Consider the following 18,227-nt stretch of genomic DNA (forward strand, 5'->3'; position numbering starts at 1 on the left):
TATCTCTGTGATTTTGTCTTGTAGCATACAGACGAGAAAATAAATCCTATAATTGTCTGCACATACATGCATGTAAATTGTTGCGTTATTCAAGAGTGTAATATGGTTTGGTTACATTATTCAATAGTGTCATATGTTTGAGAAGAAAGGTTTCTGTCATTGTTGAATAGTTTGTGCTTAATGGCCAGGGGCTACAGTGATATTTACAGTCAATTTGAGCCTCGAACCAAAATGTTCGGTTGCCATCCACAACGAAAGTTAAGGCAACGATGTAACGTGGTAGAATTAGAAAGTAGAATTCTCTTCTGTCGCCCCGCTCCTCAGACTCTTCTTCGTATCTCGTAGTGGGAATAGGACCATAGATCTGTCACAATGTGTTAACCAAACGCCAGACGTTAAACACTCAACCACGTGACAGATGAGATGCAGATTAAAAAAACAAAACACAAAACGTACTATCAGAATATGGGAAACATTAAGAACAGGAGTCAGGTTTACCAAACCAGAACGGCTACTTTCTGAGCCAACGGAAAACACACAATGAAGGACATCTACACGGCTGGAAGTTCAAGTGTCCCATGTTTCTTGTCTCTTTTTTTTAACGCGTTCATTTCTTCCATTGAGTGACAAATGACAAAAGCGGTCATTGGCGGATTAAAACTGAGACAAATAAAAAGCAACCTTTCCTCATTTATCTGTATTTTCCAAAACGTCTGATAAAGAAGTTCCCACGGATTAATATTATAAGTCTAACTAGAGTGTAATTACATATTTTAGCTATCTCAATCCAGAGCAAACACTGCATATGAGGTCCGGTTTTAACTCTTAATATGGATTTTCTTGAGTACGTTGGAGGGAGAGCTGGCTCAGAACATGCTTCTCATTTTTAATACGTGGGAGAGCGATGATCTGTCTTGCTGTGCAGAATTGTATTTGATTAAGAAGTTAAAATGAGGTGTGACACCCCCAACTCCTTCAGCCAAATACAATTGAAAGGATCTATGGTGACATGAATGTGTAACACTCTCCCTGCTGCTAGTATTATTGGTGCAGAATTGGATTCAAAATTACACTGGAATATAATACTTTATTACTAGGGTCAGTATTTTACAATCGTTTACATCAAAGACGGGATACTTTTTGTTGACATAAAATGTACTATTGGAAAAATGCACGATTGAGCATTACATTATATTATAGATATGACGACACAAATGACTTCCCACTAAGATCCTGCTAAGTCACATTGACTAATATATTGCTGATCATATTTCACTGTTGTGCCTTTAAATATCCAATATCCACAGCAGAAATCATATCAATGTACCGAGCAGCAACAAACCATATATTCCTATTAACTGTGAATGTTCACTTATGCAGATAGGGATTCCTATATTTGAATCGTCTATGCAGATGATAGTGAAGGTGTAGCATTTTTAAAAAGGGGAAGTGTGTGTGTGTGTGTGTGTGTGTGTGTGTGTGTGTGTGTGTGTGTGTGTGTGTGTGTGTGTGTGTGTGTGTGTGTGTCACCTGTGGTACGTTCGCAGTGTTTGTATTTCCTCCTCCAGCCGTTGAATGTGCTCCAGGGCCCTGTCTCTCTCTCTCTGAACCGCCTCTACGTCCTCCTGGTAACACTACAACACAACGGACGGACAGACAGACTGTTCAGAATGACGCAGATAGAAATGCAATGAATAGATCGAACATGATTACTAATTGTAACATCACTGATCTTTTGTGTAGAACACATATGACTATCTCCGGCACCTTCTGGTAAAAACACAAGGAACAGACACACACACACATCCCATCACAGTCTGACAAACATAGCTTGTAGCAGTCAAGTGACATTGTGCCCGGGTGGTTGAATCAATGTTTTTCATCAATGGCTCTCTCTTTCTGAAAGAAGACATTCACAAATGCTCCTGCATTTTGACCATTTTGATTTGACAAAGTTAACACACTTTTCACAGAAACATCTTATGCATTCCGTTTTTGAACACTGGAAAAAGTAGTTTACTCAAAACCAAATCATGTTAAAATGCAGCTGAATTATCACTTCTTTACGGGTTCTCGCAGTAGTTTTCGTACTGAGGCCGAAGCTGCAAATGTAAGACCACTGATTCCTCTCACACAGAGAACTATCCATGTCTGCAGTGTAGCAGCGTATGTCTTTTAACTGCGTTTTAATTCAAGCGCATGTAGAGCGCCAGCAGTCCCAGCAGCACACGGGGAGCATCCTACACAATGAGGATGCTCTGAGGGGATCCCATTCATGCTATTGTCTCTCCACTCAGCACCTACTCAGAGGGCCTACCGGGAAGGGAGGCCGGCGGGACTGGTCGCGGCGGTGGGTGGGAGCAGGGGACGCTGGGTAAACAGTGTGTGTGTGTGAGTGAATGTGTCCTGGGCAACCCTGTGGTTAAACCTGGCCCACAATAAAGACCCTGCTAATTAGCAGCCGTTGAAACAGATGTATTGATGGTCTCAACAGCTGGGAGAGGAGGGAACAATGGAGGAGGTTTAAATAAACAAGGCAGACAGGGCCATACTGTAAATGACCGCAATATCTATAGCTTCTGTGTGATAGAGGAGGAGGGAGAGAGCTAGGAAGGGCTTTGTCTAAATCTGTGAGGAGAAGAGAATTGGACAACAGGGTTATGTTCAGTAGGGCACTGCAAAAAGGGAAATCTGTGTTCTTATTGGACATATTTAGAAAGTACCTAACTGTTAAAAAGTTTAAAAAAAAAAAAATACATTTGTCGTGCGGAAAAATGCAACTCATTTTTTAAGCCTCTTATGACTTGGACAAAACCATATGAGCACTGGGCTGGGCTGGGGTCTGCTGCTATAAACACCTTTGGCTTAACTAAGTACATGCAGCTTCCCCCTCGGGTCTCCAGAACCATCCTTCTAATTACTGGCAGCAAGGTCTCCCAAGTCAAAGAGAACATCAAAAAGAGGCCAACCTCTAAAGTCAATATGTACTTTTCACCAACTGGGAGGAGAGCTAGACTTCAAAGCCAGTTTCTTTTAATCATATGTATTATATCAGCATTCATTAGAATAATATCCAAATGAGGTTGACAGAGTAGCGGGTTAACCTGTTGTGATGATGAAGGCAGGCAGTCCTGTGAAGGAGAATAACTAGCGTGACCTTTTAGAGGGTACAGTACAGGAGGTTGCAGGGCATACAGCCGCTGGTGGGGCGGATGGGGCCAAAGTGCAACAGATTGGCAGCAGGGACTGGCTGGCATTTCTGACTCGGTGGGAACTGGGAAGATCAATCTATGGAAGGCTGCATCTGTTATGACACACGACAAACTATTGACTGATGTGGACTTTGTTGATGGATATAAATAGAAGATCTAATATATATTTGATTCTGGACTATGTTCTCAACATTCTCCGTAACCTTATTCATCTGTAGTGGCCAATTAGAAGAATAGAATTTAAACTAGTGTCAAATTGCACTGCCTTTCCTCCTCCTGTCCTCCACTCTGAATCACCTGCTAATGTTAATGGACATCAATCAGAGATAACGACAGCCAGAGACGACGCCTGGCAACTAAGCCCTTGACATACTAGACCGCAGCAACAAGTAACGTACCTGCATTCACATTAAACCGAGGGCTAGTTAATGAGCAAGTGTATGATGACTGTGCTTTCATGATAATGTCTTCAACAAATAATAGTATCAAGCTGTAGGTTTCAGATCCTATTTTAATTTTTTAAAGGTCCAATGCTGCTGTTTCTAGCTCAATATCAAATCATTTCTGGGTAGCAATTACGTCGCTTACTGTGATTGTTTAAAAATAAAAAGAAGCAAAAAGAGCAATTTCTCAAGCAAGAATTTGGCTAGTACAGTTTCAAAGTGGTCTGAGTGGGGAGGGGAACACAAAAAATGAGCTGTTATTGGTAGAGAGGTTTGGTCTCTTCTTATTGGTCTATGAACTAATTTACCACACAGTGATGTCACCAGGCAGGCCAAAACCCCATCCCAAACATTTCAAACTTACACTAAAATCCATTATCATAATTTTCACAATTTCACAGTATTATTCCCACCTCAGTGTGAATAGAAATGAATATAAAACACAGATCATGTTTTCATCTATGAGTGCCTGTGAGAGAACCAGTTCTTCAGTCTTCTCAAGGACGCTCTGTAAGTGGGTCCTAAAGCCCTGTGTGTGTGTGAGAGAGTGTGTGTGTGTGGGCTTGTCTTGAGCGGAGTAGATGTCTGTGACTTTAGGGCCCTCTGAAATGGCAGGGGTGGAGAGGAGAGGGCCGGGGTTGAGGGGTTCTCATTGCTCTCAATGCTCAGGTCATTTCAAGTGGTCTGTTGTAGTGGCTGCCCTAGCCCTGAACCACCTGTGTTTGCACACCAGCTTTTCTTTCAAGCACTGACAGCCCAGAATGATCACACTGCAATGCTCCTCTCCTCTCCCCGCCTCGCCAATGCAGTTAATCATTACGACTGCTTCCTCCGTCTAGCTAACCCTAGCAGCTCAGATTCAGCCTGCTCCTCCACGACACTTCTACTTGACATTACTTAGTCATGCTAGGGAAGAATTTGGTATCATGATCAAATGCAAGTCTGGGGATCTTAAAATGTAAACAAATTGGGAATGTTGGGTTGGTCATGTTCCCTGTCCCTGTTTCTCTAATTCTTTAAAAAAAGAAACCATTTAGGCTATGAGTATACAGAGAGTCCATTCATGCATTTATAGAACAAAATAGACCTAAAATGAGTACATTTTCTGCACGTCAAGATGAATTTCAGCAGAAGACTTTCTGACACTGACCTTTCTATTTTGAAATCAATTTAAAAGTAATTTTCTCTCAGCTGGTTCCTTTAAAGTAAAATGTCAATTGACGAATCAAAGATCTGCGAGTTTTAAAATTGTTTTGTGGATCTGTTCCCGCCCCTGTTGACTAATTTTATGACAGCTGTTCCCGTTTCATTTGAAATTAAAACCCTGCTCTGTAATCCCAGGAGCCAATCTATAATTAAGGGGATTTATAGAAAAACCAAGTGCTACATTAATAACAAAATGTAATATATTTCTTAATAAGCCATCAGTGGAGAAACCGTGTGAGAAATAAAGAAAGAGTACAGATACTGGCAGCAAGCAGCCTTTAGAAAGAGCAGGAGAAGACTGGAGGGAGGTTCTCATAGTTGAGTTAAAGCAGAAGAACTCATCATAGTCATCTGAAATAAATAAAACGACCACAATACTCCCTAGTCACGAACGTGTTCATTGTTTTCATCAACAAACAGCGGGTGTGTCCGTTTCACCATACTGGCCAACAAATGTTGCCGTGATTTTCATGATCATGAATTCCATTAGTGAAATATAAGGTTTCAAAAATGTGGCAATCACACCCAGAGACAGTAGTAATCAAAGCAAATGTTAATTATGAGGATATAAAGTATAAAATAAGGTATAAAATAATGTATAAAATAATGTATAATATAATGTATAAAATGTAGCTGTTGGAATAGGTCAGAGGCAACAATAAGGGAGCTAGCTATGTGGTAATTCTGTGCCTTATTGCTTTTTCTATCAATTCCAAATGGTGGTGACTCGAGAGCTTAGTCAGCCAAAGGACAAGGAGGAGAGAGCAGTGAATGACTACAGACAGAACAATAGCCTGCAAGCAAGGCGAGCACTAGTCAGAATAGGCCTGGCTGCAAACATATAGCAGTGTAATCTACTGTATCCTCAGATAATCCTTTTTGTAATGGGACCATCAGCTGACCTCTCAGGCAACCTTGCCACTTCAGGCTCATCGGTGGGGTGATACCGTTCACCTAGCTAGCCCTATCTAATGAGCATGTTTACAGCTCACTCTCTCCGCATTAAGCAGAGGGGGCTCTGCTTCATCAGATGAATGGAAGAAATCAAATAGTCTTGTGTTTACCCTGTACCTCACTGGAGGGGACACGTTTGTGTGTTGGTGTGTGTGTGTGTGACATTAAGGCCCTAGCCCCTTGTTGATGATGTCATTCTAAATCCCATCAAATTGTTGGTTGGATCACCCAACCAACAGCTCCATCGCTTTAGATCACCAAGCCAAATAAGGGCAAAAAACAAGCAAACAGTGAGTGGTTGAATAAACAATACCATTTTACCTGTGAGGAAAATTTAAATAGAAATGTGGCGTGTGAGTATGGGGGCAGGGCTGGTTTTAGGGGTTGGTATCTAAGTAAGAGCCCAGCATACTGTAGTAGGAGTGGGGGAGGACATATAAGACCTGTTGGCAAACAGCAGCAGTGAGCTCGGATGTACACAGCCCCATGTATTCATACACAGGGTTCTCGGCCCAAATGGCACCCTATTCCCTTTATAGTGCAATATTTTTGACCAGGGCCCATAGGGCTCTCTGATCAAAAGTAGTGCACTATATAGGGAAAAGGGTGCCATTTGGAACGTGACCCTAGAGAAGGAGAACCTGTGCTGCTCAAAGCCTTAATTTGCAAGGATTCTCCTGCGAGAGGGGCAAAAAAAGGGGGGGGTTGATTTACCTTCTGAGAACGCTCTTGATTGTTTTCGGCAGTCAGGTGTCTCAAGTTGTTTGCTGAAGTCTGGCTCTGCTCTCTTGCCTGTAGGAGATCCTGCTCCAGCCTCTTGCACTGTGGAAGAAGAGCCAGAGGAAGAGAAATACATTAGTAGGGAATTCGCCCCTCGCAGTGCAGTGAAAGCCTCGGCATGCCAGGCAGGCAGAGCTAAATGTATACATGCTTCAGCCAGTCTTTCCCACTAGTAGCTCTCGGTTTCTACTCCTTGGCAGAGTAGCTTCTTATGAGTCATGAAGGACAAAGAGAAATGGAGAGTTTATAGGCCAAACCGACCAGTTACAACCGTTTGAAAAGATCAGAGACATCTTGTTTTCACTGGTCTATTTCTGAAAAAAAAAAAAAAATCATACCGCAAATGTATGTGTCGACCTGTATTCTTCAGCATTTATAAATACATTATTTAATGACTTAATAACATGCAATATACTTTGATGACAAATGAGGCTTTCATAAAAGTGTTTAAAAATAATTACCAAAAGGTATCTTTTTCAATACCATAAACAGACGCAATGTGAATTACTACATACTATGTGATTGTTATCTACTCTTGATGTCAGCAGTTCCCCTGTTTTCCCCCACAGGCACTGCAGACTACACTGACAGACTGACAGACTGACAGACTGAGACAGACAGACAGACAGACAGTATAAACACCCAAACCGTGGCACAGACCGCGGCTCAGTCAGGACGTCTCAGTGTTATTGTAAGCCAGAGTTGTTTCATACCAGCCTATATGTGTTCTTCTCCATGTGCACATTCGAAGACTAAAGGACACTTACCAGGAATGTAAAACCATCCCTCTCACCCTGACAAGTCGCAATGTTTCGACTTCCAGCTGCCTAAAAAACCCCAAAGTGCTCCCGCAAACAAGAGCAGGCGGGCGCAGCCTAGGAGCCCCGCTCGCTGCTCTCGTCCCTCATCCTCTTCCTCTGCCGTCTGGAATAATAGTTCCCTGGTCCAGACAAAACACAAAGCTTCTCTTTAGTGTCAGGGTGAGTTATGGCTTACAGGCAACAGATGTTTTGGGCTAAAAGTATTTCAATCTGAACACAGAGAGAAGGAGCGCACCTCTCTATTCTTCCCAGGCAGGCTAGGAAGGCCACTCCTGGGGCTACAGTACGGCACCCAAACACATCACTCCTTCGGAACACATGGAGGACGGAGCAGACACGGATTACCTAGCGTTACATATGTTCGGCGCATAATGCCTGAAAACACACGTGCATCACACGGTCAATCAAATCAGAGGCTCGTCACTCAATTGCACATCATCGACGCTGGGAAAATATGTGGATTTGGCAATGAAAGGCGACAAATCAGAACATAGCAAAAGGTCAGCTCTCAGTTTTTAACATGTACACTAGTCCACCAAGGAACAATTTTCACCAATGCTTAAAGTAACCATACTGCCAGGTACCTAACAAATCAATAACCTTTGTTTTGCAGCATTCACTTTATAGAGAGAAAATAAGAAGAGGGAATGGGGGGGGTATAGGACAGAATAGATGGCTTTCCTGTTCCTCCTCCCTCCCTTCACTTATCCAGCTTTTCATATTCCAGCAGGCTGGTGGGTGTAGCGGCCCTCTGGTAGTCGCAGTGGGCTAATCCCTTCGAGATGAAGAGAGGGATAGGAAGAGCAGCAGGGGACGCAGAAATCCTTCAGGATAGAGTGTGGAGACCATCCCCGCCTCACAGGGATTAGGAACAGGCATTTGTAACCTACTTTTAAAATTGCTCCAAAGATTATTTTTTTTGCCCTCCGCAAAAAGTAGGGGCAATATTCTTTCCAGGAGATGTGAATGTGATGTTAGCCCGGGGTTTTGCGGAGATATGGTTGTAGTCTAGGGTTGAGCTCAGCTGGTTGCTCCCACTCAGCCTTGTGTTAAAGTCAGAGGCATTAAGAAGACTGGCGACATCTCCCTCATTGACAACCTCGAAACTTGAGTCAACCTCAAATTCATTGACCGACTTCTATGAACTTGAGTCATTGCATTGGTCAGCTGGTTACTAGATTTTTAAATGTGTGAGCACTGCTGTAAATGTGTACAAATCTGGAGAATCAACACATTTCGAAAATCAGATTTAGGCTCTCATATTTTGAAGAACTTCTCTGGAGCGAAAAACTTGATCGCACCAGCTTGTATTTTGAACAAAGTTTCCCCCCAAAGTCCACATAGTCTTTGATTTAGGCATTGTAAAAAAAAGCCTCATCAAATGGCTTGAACACCTGGGACAACATAATTAACAGAGGTGGGTGGATGAGAGAGGAGAGAAGAGACTGAACCAACGATGAGAAATTGAGCAGGAGAGGAGTGTTCTTTTCATAGAAATAGAATGAGGCTGCCAGTTCACCAATTATGCCATCATTGACTTGAATAGGGACGCCTGTTCTATTCACTCTAGTTCTGTGGTTCTTCTGTTACTGAGTCTCAGAACACAGTGAACCAATACTGAAACCATATTCTAATTTTATGACTGAAACGTATAACAGTAGCTAAGTTGGACCAATACAGCTAACCTGGCATTACTAGAAAAGTTACTAGAAATACCTGTTTATTACACATCCCATTGACTAAAATGGACCCATTAGAGATCCTGTCTCAACTGAATCAGCATATCATACAGCCCTATAAACCAATATGCCTTCTTCACAGAGAGAGAGTCTACAGGCACATGAAACTAGACTTGCTTTAGACCAGTCGGAAGTGTTGCTCCGGAGCAGCGTGACCTCCATGAAGCTGAATCTGTTCAGTCTACATATAGGCGAGTCCCAAATGGTCCCCGATTCCCTATATCAAAGACTACTTTTGACCAGAGCCCTATGGGCCCTAGTCAAAAGTACTGCACTACAGTATATAGGAAAATAGGGCGCCATTTAGAACGCAGCCATAGTGGAGTTGCGGAGGCCTTTCTTCTCCATACGTCTGATGCCTGCCTTTTAATGCCCCGGCGTCGGGCTGAACGGGACAGAGATCCATGAAGCTCACCCACAGGGAGGGAAGCAGAAAGGAAGCATCCCAATCATAATATGCCTGGTAAATCCAGGCTACAGAGAAAAATGTCAAACTCCAGCTAGAAACAGTTCGCAGCTCTGTCTGCGACCACCCACCCAGATGAATGCATGACCGTATGACTCCCTGCACAGTAGTGTCCTGCTGAAAACTCTGAGCTATGATTGACATTCTTACCACACCTTCCTAAAGAGGAGCGAGTGTCTGACATGGTGATTTTTGCTAGATAGATGGATGTATGGACGGACATGGATGTATGGACGGACACATTTTTTAAGGAAGTCCGGCTTTCAGCTTACTCTTGGAAGTTGGAATAGTAGAACGCACAAGGTGCAATTTCTAAATTGGGTAGTGCATCATCAGTTCCTCTTGTCATGTTAATCATTGCATACCGTAGAGAGCTATTTATAACTTGTCAGAAATGTCCAGATCAACTAGCCCATGTCGGCAAATTTGAATTTTGTTGCTGTTTCCTTTGCCAATTTTTGTTGTTGTAACGTTTGAGTCACTCAGATATCACATGAACACACACAAGACATGGCAAAATGTGTCGAATTGCAGAACATACGTAAACTGTCTACATACAACATTTTCTCTCAGCCAAGAAGAGGGGTGTGAACAGTGTGTGTCATGAACAGTGTTTGTGCCTATAGAAATAGACGTAGCGCACACACGGGGGTTGCGGGAAGTTTCCCAATGGGGGCCTGAGTGAAAAAGTTTGGAACCCCTGCTCGAAATTATAATTTGGGGATTTCCCAATTGATATTTTGGTCAACAGTAATACTGTGGGGCTGTGACAGGTTCCTATTTTATTAACCCTTATTTACCAGGTAAGTTGACTGAGAACACATTCTCATTTACAGCAATGACCTGGGGAATAGTTACAGGGGAGAGGAGGGGGGATGAATGAGCCAATTGGAAGCTTTAATATATGGACTTGTTTTTCCACATTGGCACAAAAACGGTGGCTTGTCTGCATAACTCTCCTCAAACAAACCCAGTTGTAAAACAGGACACTGAATCACTACATGAGAGGTCTAGTCTATATATCAACATCCCAGATATCCAAGCAAATACCGGGAATTTGAATGTTGAAGTATAATATCTGGATGTCAATATTTGTCAGGCTGCTTGTTTGTTTTTAAATCCTTGAAAATATCCAGGTAAGATGGATGTATCAAACATTTGAGTTTACACGACCATAACCTCCAATGTGAATCAAGTAGTTGGTTTTACTGAATCAAAACAGACAATGTCAGACACAACCCCTGGCGTCTAAGGGGGGGGGGGAGAAGAGATTTCTTGCCTTGTGTACATGTGAACTAGTTAGGTGAGCCGTGTTTGCCTATGTGTGTCAGTGTGTATCGGCAAAATAGACTTCCAATCAAAGGGCATTTTAAAATTGAGAAAATGGGGGAGATGCCAATAGTGCTGGAGATAGCAATTTATTTCATTATTCAGAGGAGAGACACTGTGGTTAATTTTTTAAACATGTCTCTCTCCTCTATAATGACTGTGTGTGTTCGTAGTGTCGTTCAGACCCACCCTGGCCAGTGCTGTCTCTCTCTCCTCTATAACGACTGTGTGTGTGTGTGTGTGCGTGTGTGCGTAGTGTCGTTCAGACCCACCCTGGCCAGTGCTGTCTCTCTCTCCTCTATAACGACTGTGTGTGTGTGTGGTGTCGTTCAGACCCACCCTGGCCAGTGCTGTCTCTCTCTCCTCTATAACGACTGTGTGTGTGTGTGTGTGTGTGTGTGTGTGTGTGTGTGTGTGTGTGTAGTGTCGTTCAGACCCACCCTGGCCAGTGCTGTCTCTCTCTCCTCTATAACGACTGTGTGTGTGTGTGTGTGTGTGTGTGTGTGTGTGTGTGTGTGTGTGTGTGTGTGTGTGTGTGTGTGTGTGTGTGTGTGTGTGTGTGTGTGTGTGGTGTCGTTCAGACCCACCCTGGCCAGTGCTGTCTCTCTCTCCTCTATAACAGCATTCATCTCCTCTGCTGTAATCTTCCTCCTTCTCTCCCGGACCTTCTGCAGCCGGTCCACGATCACCCCCCCGCTCCGCTCAATCCCCAGCGCTGAATCTGCACTGTTCACCCTGTTCAGCAGTTCCTCAAGGTCCTAACACACACGACGAGCAGGTGCAACACAGACACACACACACACACATCATTCCTAATTCAACAGCAGCAACTGACCAAAATAAAAAAACATACAAAACAACAAAAATGTAATGAATATGCAGATGCTACAGGTGCACAAATATCAGTTCTCAGACGTGGTGTATAGGTGTGTGCACATGTAGGGTATATCTGAATTCATGTTAAAAATGTCAAGCCTTCATTAGCCAATAATAACAATATATTTATAGTCATATGTTTTATTTAAGGAGATGTTAACAAAATATAATAACAATATCATAGTGTTGAAATGTGCTTAGCTGTCCTTGGTTTCCCCAATACCTTTTTATTGAGGACATTCTGGCGAGAGAAAAAAAGTGAGCCCACATGAGCTCCTAAGGGGAGGGCTTACCGCGTCGCTTTCCTCAGGGTTAATATTCTCCAGGCTGAGCATAGGGGGAAGAGAGAGAGACAGAGAGAGACAGAGAGAGAGAAAGGGGGAGAGAGGACAGAATGAGAGGGGGGGAGAGAGAGAGAAGAGAGAGTTGTCTTTCCTTAGTGCGGCGAAATGAGATCACTTCCCAAATCTTCCTCACATCCAATAATTGCGTTCTGTTCCGGAGGTTTTCAGAGTCGATGATCAGAACAAAAGACACCCCCCAACATATGAAAAGTGCCAGCAGACCCCAGCCATTATTCATCCAGTAATGCCCTGTATATTCATGTTTACTGCTAATAATGACTACTGGGATCAATTGTTCATATGTGCTGAGATGAGGTGTTGAATCATTTGTCGGTGTGCAGTATTGAGCAGAGGAAGGAGCACAGAGAAACGACTACTGTAATTACAGAGGTGTGCCAGGAGATTTATGGACCAACTCAAAGCACTCAGTACATTGTTCTTGCTAACAATCAAAAATAAGAACAACTCCAGCACACTGGTCGTGGTAATCTTCATGCTTCTAACAAGTTTAAGGGATCTTATTTAACCACATTTTTTGGTCTCAATCTACCTTCATCAGAGTGTTTTTCTAGATAACAACCAGAGATAAACCAGTTTACCAAGGGGACACAACGATAAAATGATATTGCTTGTTAAAATGTTTTTTTTTTTTTTTAAATAAATTGAGACTGAAGCGATTTTACAACAAAATTGTATTAATCAAAACAACACTCATATAGCATATCAATAACACCAGCTTTCCTCTGGCTTCAATCAGGACGGGACATGGCTCTTTACAGCCCAGTTTAAACGTTTACCTGTCGAGGCACCTCTCCCTGTATGCATCCCAGGCACCCTATTCCCTTTATAGTACACTGCAATTGAAAAGGGCCTCAGCTTTTTACTGAAACAGTGGCGGGGAGGACGCATGCTGGGACCGGAATGCTGATTTCACCTTTAAAAAGTGCCCATGTGATTTCCCCCAGGAGGCCAGTCAGTCGATCCTCTCCTCTCATGGGAAAAAAAAACAAAAATTCTTCAGCTCATTTACAAAGGCATTACACGGATCACCTCCCATTATAAAGGTACATACTCAATCATACTGGGCCTGCCACTGACCTGCCTGGGAGAATAAAGGTTTAGAACATGCTTTTCCATATTCCAGCTAAGATAATGGGATTGGCGCTTGGCTATCAATTACCTTTTCTTTCTAAGAGGAAGGCTGGGAGATGCCGTTGAAGAGATGAAATGCGCTGTTCTTCTCATTAGATTGCCAGGCTATTTGGCATAATACTAGGCTGAAAGTGCTTCATGCCAACCAATAAGTCCCGACAATTTAAATAATTTGAATCATTCCAATAAAAGGCAATATCAAATAAATGTGATTTGCGATAAAAAAATGTGTTTGACAAATGTTTTGAGAGTAAACAATGCATTGGATATATAAAACAACAACAATGGGATTTATGCAAGTGGATCTCACACCAACCAGCACACCAACACAGGCTTATTTAAATATAGATTTGCTTCCGACAGAAAGTTATATATTCCCTTAAGTAGAAATGTAATTACTTCTAAACTGCACCAGCTAATATTGCCTGCCCGCCTCTATTCGTTCCTAGTGGACAATGCAGCTTTAATTTGAACGGTCCTGGACCTTAAGAACATACCCCACCCCAGTCGAACAACCACCTAAACTAAACAAAAAGATCACATTAATTAGCCCTCTCAGACAGGCTGGTAAAGATCTGCTGGTCTGAAGGACTTGATTGATTTCCTATACAGTGCAACTCTTGACTGACAACCTCGCACGGAGGGCGAGGGGACTCTTATGAAATGTCACACCCCTCCGATATATTCCCAAACCAGTCGATATTGCATTCTTCTCCACCCCCCCCCCCCCACTTGTTTTGCACCGCCATTCCATTCACCTTGTCGACTAGCCTGAAGAACAAAGCGGAGTTCGCCTAAGCAATGGCAAGTAAAACAGTCTGACCCATTATAGCTGTCAGTAAACCCTCCGTCCCCACTTCCATAGAAGAGGAAAATGGGGAAGTGAGGAAATAACAAAGAGTTTAGCAGAGAGAAGAGAACAAATGTAATGCTTTTCACTATTATCTCATAGACTGCTTTCTCCTATTTATTTCCCAAGTTGTCTCTGTACTGCTGGTGTTGTGAAGGACAGTGAGAGCAGAGGGAGGGAGATAGGTGTCTTACTGTAATTGATCAGAGTGATCCTGTGTGGTAGGGCTGGGGGTCAACAACACCACTTCCATTTATTCATTTCAGAAAATCAATTGAAATTCAAATGTTCCTTGAAATGTAAGTTACACTCTGAATTGACTGAATTCAAATGGATTGTGACAGAGAAGAGGCGGGAGAGGTGAGTGAGTTAAGCAGAATGGGTCAATATGCCAGGGATGAGAAAATGAGGAAATTTGAATTTCTGTTTATTTCCTGAATTGTCACAGAATTGAATCCTGAATTGCTCTGTGATGTGTTGTGGTTTACTATGTTGTGATGTGTTGTAGGTCACTATGTTGTGATGTGTTGTAGGTCACTATGTTGTGATGTGTTGTAGGTCACTATGTTGTGATGTGTTATAGTTTACTATGTTGTGGTGTGTTGTGGTTTACTATGTTGTGATGTGTTGTGGTTTACTATGTTGTGGTGTGTTGTGGTTTACTATGTTGTGATGTGTTGTGGTTTACTATGTTGTGATGTGTTGTGGTTTACTATGTTGTGGTGTGTTGTGGTTTACTATGTTGTGATTTACTATGTTGTGATTTACTATGTTGTGGTGTGTTGTAGTTTACTATGTTGTGGTGTGTTGTGGTTTACTATGTTGTGATTTACTATGTTGTGATTTACTATGTTGTGATGTGTTGTGGTTTACTATGTTGTGGTGTGTTGTGGTTTACTAGGTTGTGATTTACTATGTTGTGATGTGTTGTGGTTTACTATGTTGTGATTTACTATGTTGTGATGTGTTGTGGTTTACTATGTTGTGATTTACTATGTTGTGATGTGTTGTGGTTTACTATGTTGTGATGTGTTGTGGTTTACTATGTTGTGATGTGTTGTGGTTTACTATGTTGTGGTGTGTTGTGGTTTACTATGTTGTGATGTGTTGTGGTTTACTATGTTGTGGTTTACTATGTTGTGATGTGTTGTGGTTTACTATGTTGTGATTTACTATGTTGTGATTTACTATGTTGTGATGTGTTGTGGTTTACTATGTTGTGGTTTACTATGTTGTGATGTGTTGTAGGTCACTATGTTGTGATGTGTTGTAGGTCACTATGTTGTGATGTGTTGTGGTTTACTATGTTGTGATGTGTTGTAGTTTACTATGTTGTGATGTGTTGTAGTTTACTATGTTGTGGTGTGTTGTGGTTTACTATGTTGTGATGTGTTGTGGTTTACTATGTTGTGATGTGTTGTGGTTTACTATGTTGTGATGTGTTGTGGTTTACTATGTTGTGATGTGTTGTGGTTTACTATGTTGTGGTGTGTTGTGGTTTTTACTATGTTGTGTGTGTTGTGGTTTACTATGTTGTGGTGTGTTGTGGTTTACTATGTTGTGATGTGTTGTAGTTTACTATGTTGTGATGTGTTGTGGTTTACTATGTTGTGGTGTGTTGTAGTTTACTATGTTGTGGTGTGTTGTGGTTTACTATGTTGTGATGTGTTGTGGTTTACTATGTTGTGATGTGTTGTTGGTTTACTATGTTGTGATGTGTTGTGGTTTACTATGTTGTGGTGTGTTGTGATTTACTATGTTTGTGGTGTGTTGTGGTTTACTATGTTGTGGTGTGTTGTGGTTTACTATATTGTGATGTGTTGTAGTTTACTATGTTGTGATGTGTTGTAGTTTACTATGTTGTGGTGTGTTGTGGTTTACTATGTTGTGATGTGTTGTGGTTTACTATGTTGTGGTGTGTTGTGGTTTACTATGTTCTGATGTGTTGTGGTTTACTATGTTGTGATGTGTTGTGGTTTACTATGTTGTGATTTACTATGTTGTTGTGGTTTACTATGTTGTGATGTGTTGTGGTTTACTATGTTGTGATGTATGTTGTGATGTGTTTACTATGTTGTGATGTGTTGTGGTTTACTATGTTGTGGTGTGTTGTGGTTTACTATGTTGTGATGTGTTGTAGTTTACTATGTTGTGATGTGTTGTAGTTTACTATGTTGTGGTGTGTTGTGGTTTACTATGTTGTGATGTGTTGTGGTTTACTATGTTGTGATGTGTTGTGGTTTACTATGTTGTGATGTGTTGTGGTTTACTATGTTGTGATGTGTTGTGGTTTACTATGTTGTGGTGTGTTGTGGTTTACTATGTTGTGATGTGTTGTGGTTTACTATGTTGTGGTTTACTATGTTGTGGTGTGTTGTGGTTTACTATGTTGTGATGTGTTGTGGTTTACTATGTTGTGATTGTTGTGGTTTCCTATGTTGTGATTTTGTGGTTTACTATGTTGTGATGTGTTGTGGTTTACTATGTTGGTGTGTGTGGTTTACTATGTTGTGGTTTTGTGGTTTACTATGTTGTGATTTACTATGTTGTGATTTACTATGTTGTGATTTACTATGTTGTGATTTACTATGTTGTGATGTGTTGTGGTTTACTATGTTGTGATGTGTTGTGGTTTACTATGTTGTGATGTGTTGTGGTTTACTATGTTGTGGTGTGTTGTGGTTTACTATGTTGTGATGTGTTGTGGTTTACTATGTTGTGATGTGTTGTGGTTTACTATGTTGTGGTGTGTTGTGGTTTACTATGTTGTGATGTGTTGTGGTTTACTATGTTGTGGTGTGTTGTGGTTTACTATGTTGTGGTGTGTTGTGGTTTACTATGTTGTGGTGTGTTGTGGTTTACTATGTTGTGATGTGTTGTGGTTTACTATGTTGTGGTGTGTTGTGGTTTACTATGTTGTGATGTGTTGTGGTTTACTATGTTGTGGTGTGTTGTGGTTTACTATGTTGTGGTGTGTTGTGGTTTACTATGTTGTGGTGTGTTGTGGTTTACTATGTTGTGATGTGTTGTACTATGTTGTCACTGTTGTGGTGTGTTGTGGTTTATATGTTGTGATGTGTTGTGGTTTACTATGTTGTGATGTGTTGTGGTTTACTATGTTGTGATGTGTTGTGGTTTACTATGTTGTGGTGTGTTGTGGTTTACTATGTTGTGATGTGTTGTGGTTTACTATGTTGTGTGTGTTGTGGTTTACTATGTTGTGGTGTGTTGTGGTTTACTATGTTGTGGTGTGTTGTGGTTCACTATATGTTGTGATGTGTTGTGTTTACTATGTTGTGGTGTGTTGTGGTTTACTATGTTGTGGTGTGTTTTACTATGTGTGTTTACTATGTTGTGATGTGTTGTAGTTTACTATGTTGTGGTGTGTTGTGGTTTACTATGTTGTGGTGTGTTGTGGTTTACTATGTTGTGGTTTTGTGGTTTACTATGTTGTGGTGTGTTGTGGTTTACTATGTTGTGTTGTTCACTATGTTGTGGTTTACTATGTTGTGGTGTGTTGTGGTTTACTATGTTGTGGTTTTTACTATGTTGTGATGTTTACTATGTTGTGGTGTGTTGTGGTTTACTATGTTGTGGTGTGTTGTGGTTTACTATGTTGTGGTGTGTTGTGGTTTACTATGTTGTGGTGTGTTGTTGGTTTACTATGTTGTGATTCACTATGTTGTGGTTTACTATGTTGTGGTGTGTTGTGGTTTACTATGTTGTGATGTGTTGTGGTTTACTATGTTGTGATGTGTTGTGATGTTGTAGTTTACTATGTTGTGGTGTGTTGTGGTTTACTATGTTGTGACTATGTTGTGATGTGTTGTGGTTTACTATGTTGTGAGTTTACTATGTTGTGGTGTGTTGTGGTTTACTATGTTGTGATGTACTATGTTGTGATTTACTATGTTGTGATGTGTTGTGGTTTACTATGTTGTGGTGAGTTGTGGTTTACTATGTTGTGATTTACTATGTTGTGGTGTGTTGTAGTTTACTATGTTGTGGTGTGTTGTGGTTTACTATGTTGTGATGTGTTGTGGTTTACTATGTTG

The 18,227-nt window shown here is 41.4% G+C and overlaps 1 protein-coding gene across 3 annotated transcripts in view; it reads right to left on the bottom strand.

The window, feature by feature from the left end:
• Positions 1 to 18,227, bottom strand: part of mipol1 (mirror-image polydactyly 1) — a 77,719-nt gene that overhangs the window by 14,991 nt on the left and 44,501 nt on the right. For all 3 annotated transcript variants that reach the window (XM_035743329.2, XM_035743328.2, XM_035743327.2), the window contains 4 exons: positions 12,120 to 12,153; positions 11,538 to 11,708; positions 6,530 to 6,637; positions 1,531 to 1,634 (listed from right to left, as the gene is read on the bottom strand). In XM_035743329.2, the coding sequence (XP_035599222.2) occupies positions 1,531 to 1,634; positions 6,530 to 6,637; positions 11,538 to 11,708; positions 12,120 to 12,153 (417 nt within the window). The remainder of the gene's footprint in view (positions 1 to 1,530; positions 1,635 to 6,529; positions 6,638 to 11,537; positions 11,709 to 12,119; positions 12,154 to 18,227) is intronic.

Source organism: Oncorhynchus keta, chromosome 29 (assembly GCF_023373465.1).
Source record: "Oncorhynchus keta strain PuntledgeMale-10-30-2019 chromosome 29, Oket_V2, whole genome shotgun sequence".
Lineage (NCBI taxonomy): Eukaryota > Metazoa > Chordata > Actinopteri > Salmoniformes > Salmonidae > Oncorhynchus > Oncorhynchus keta.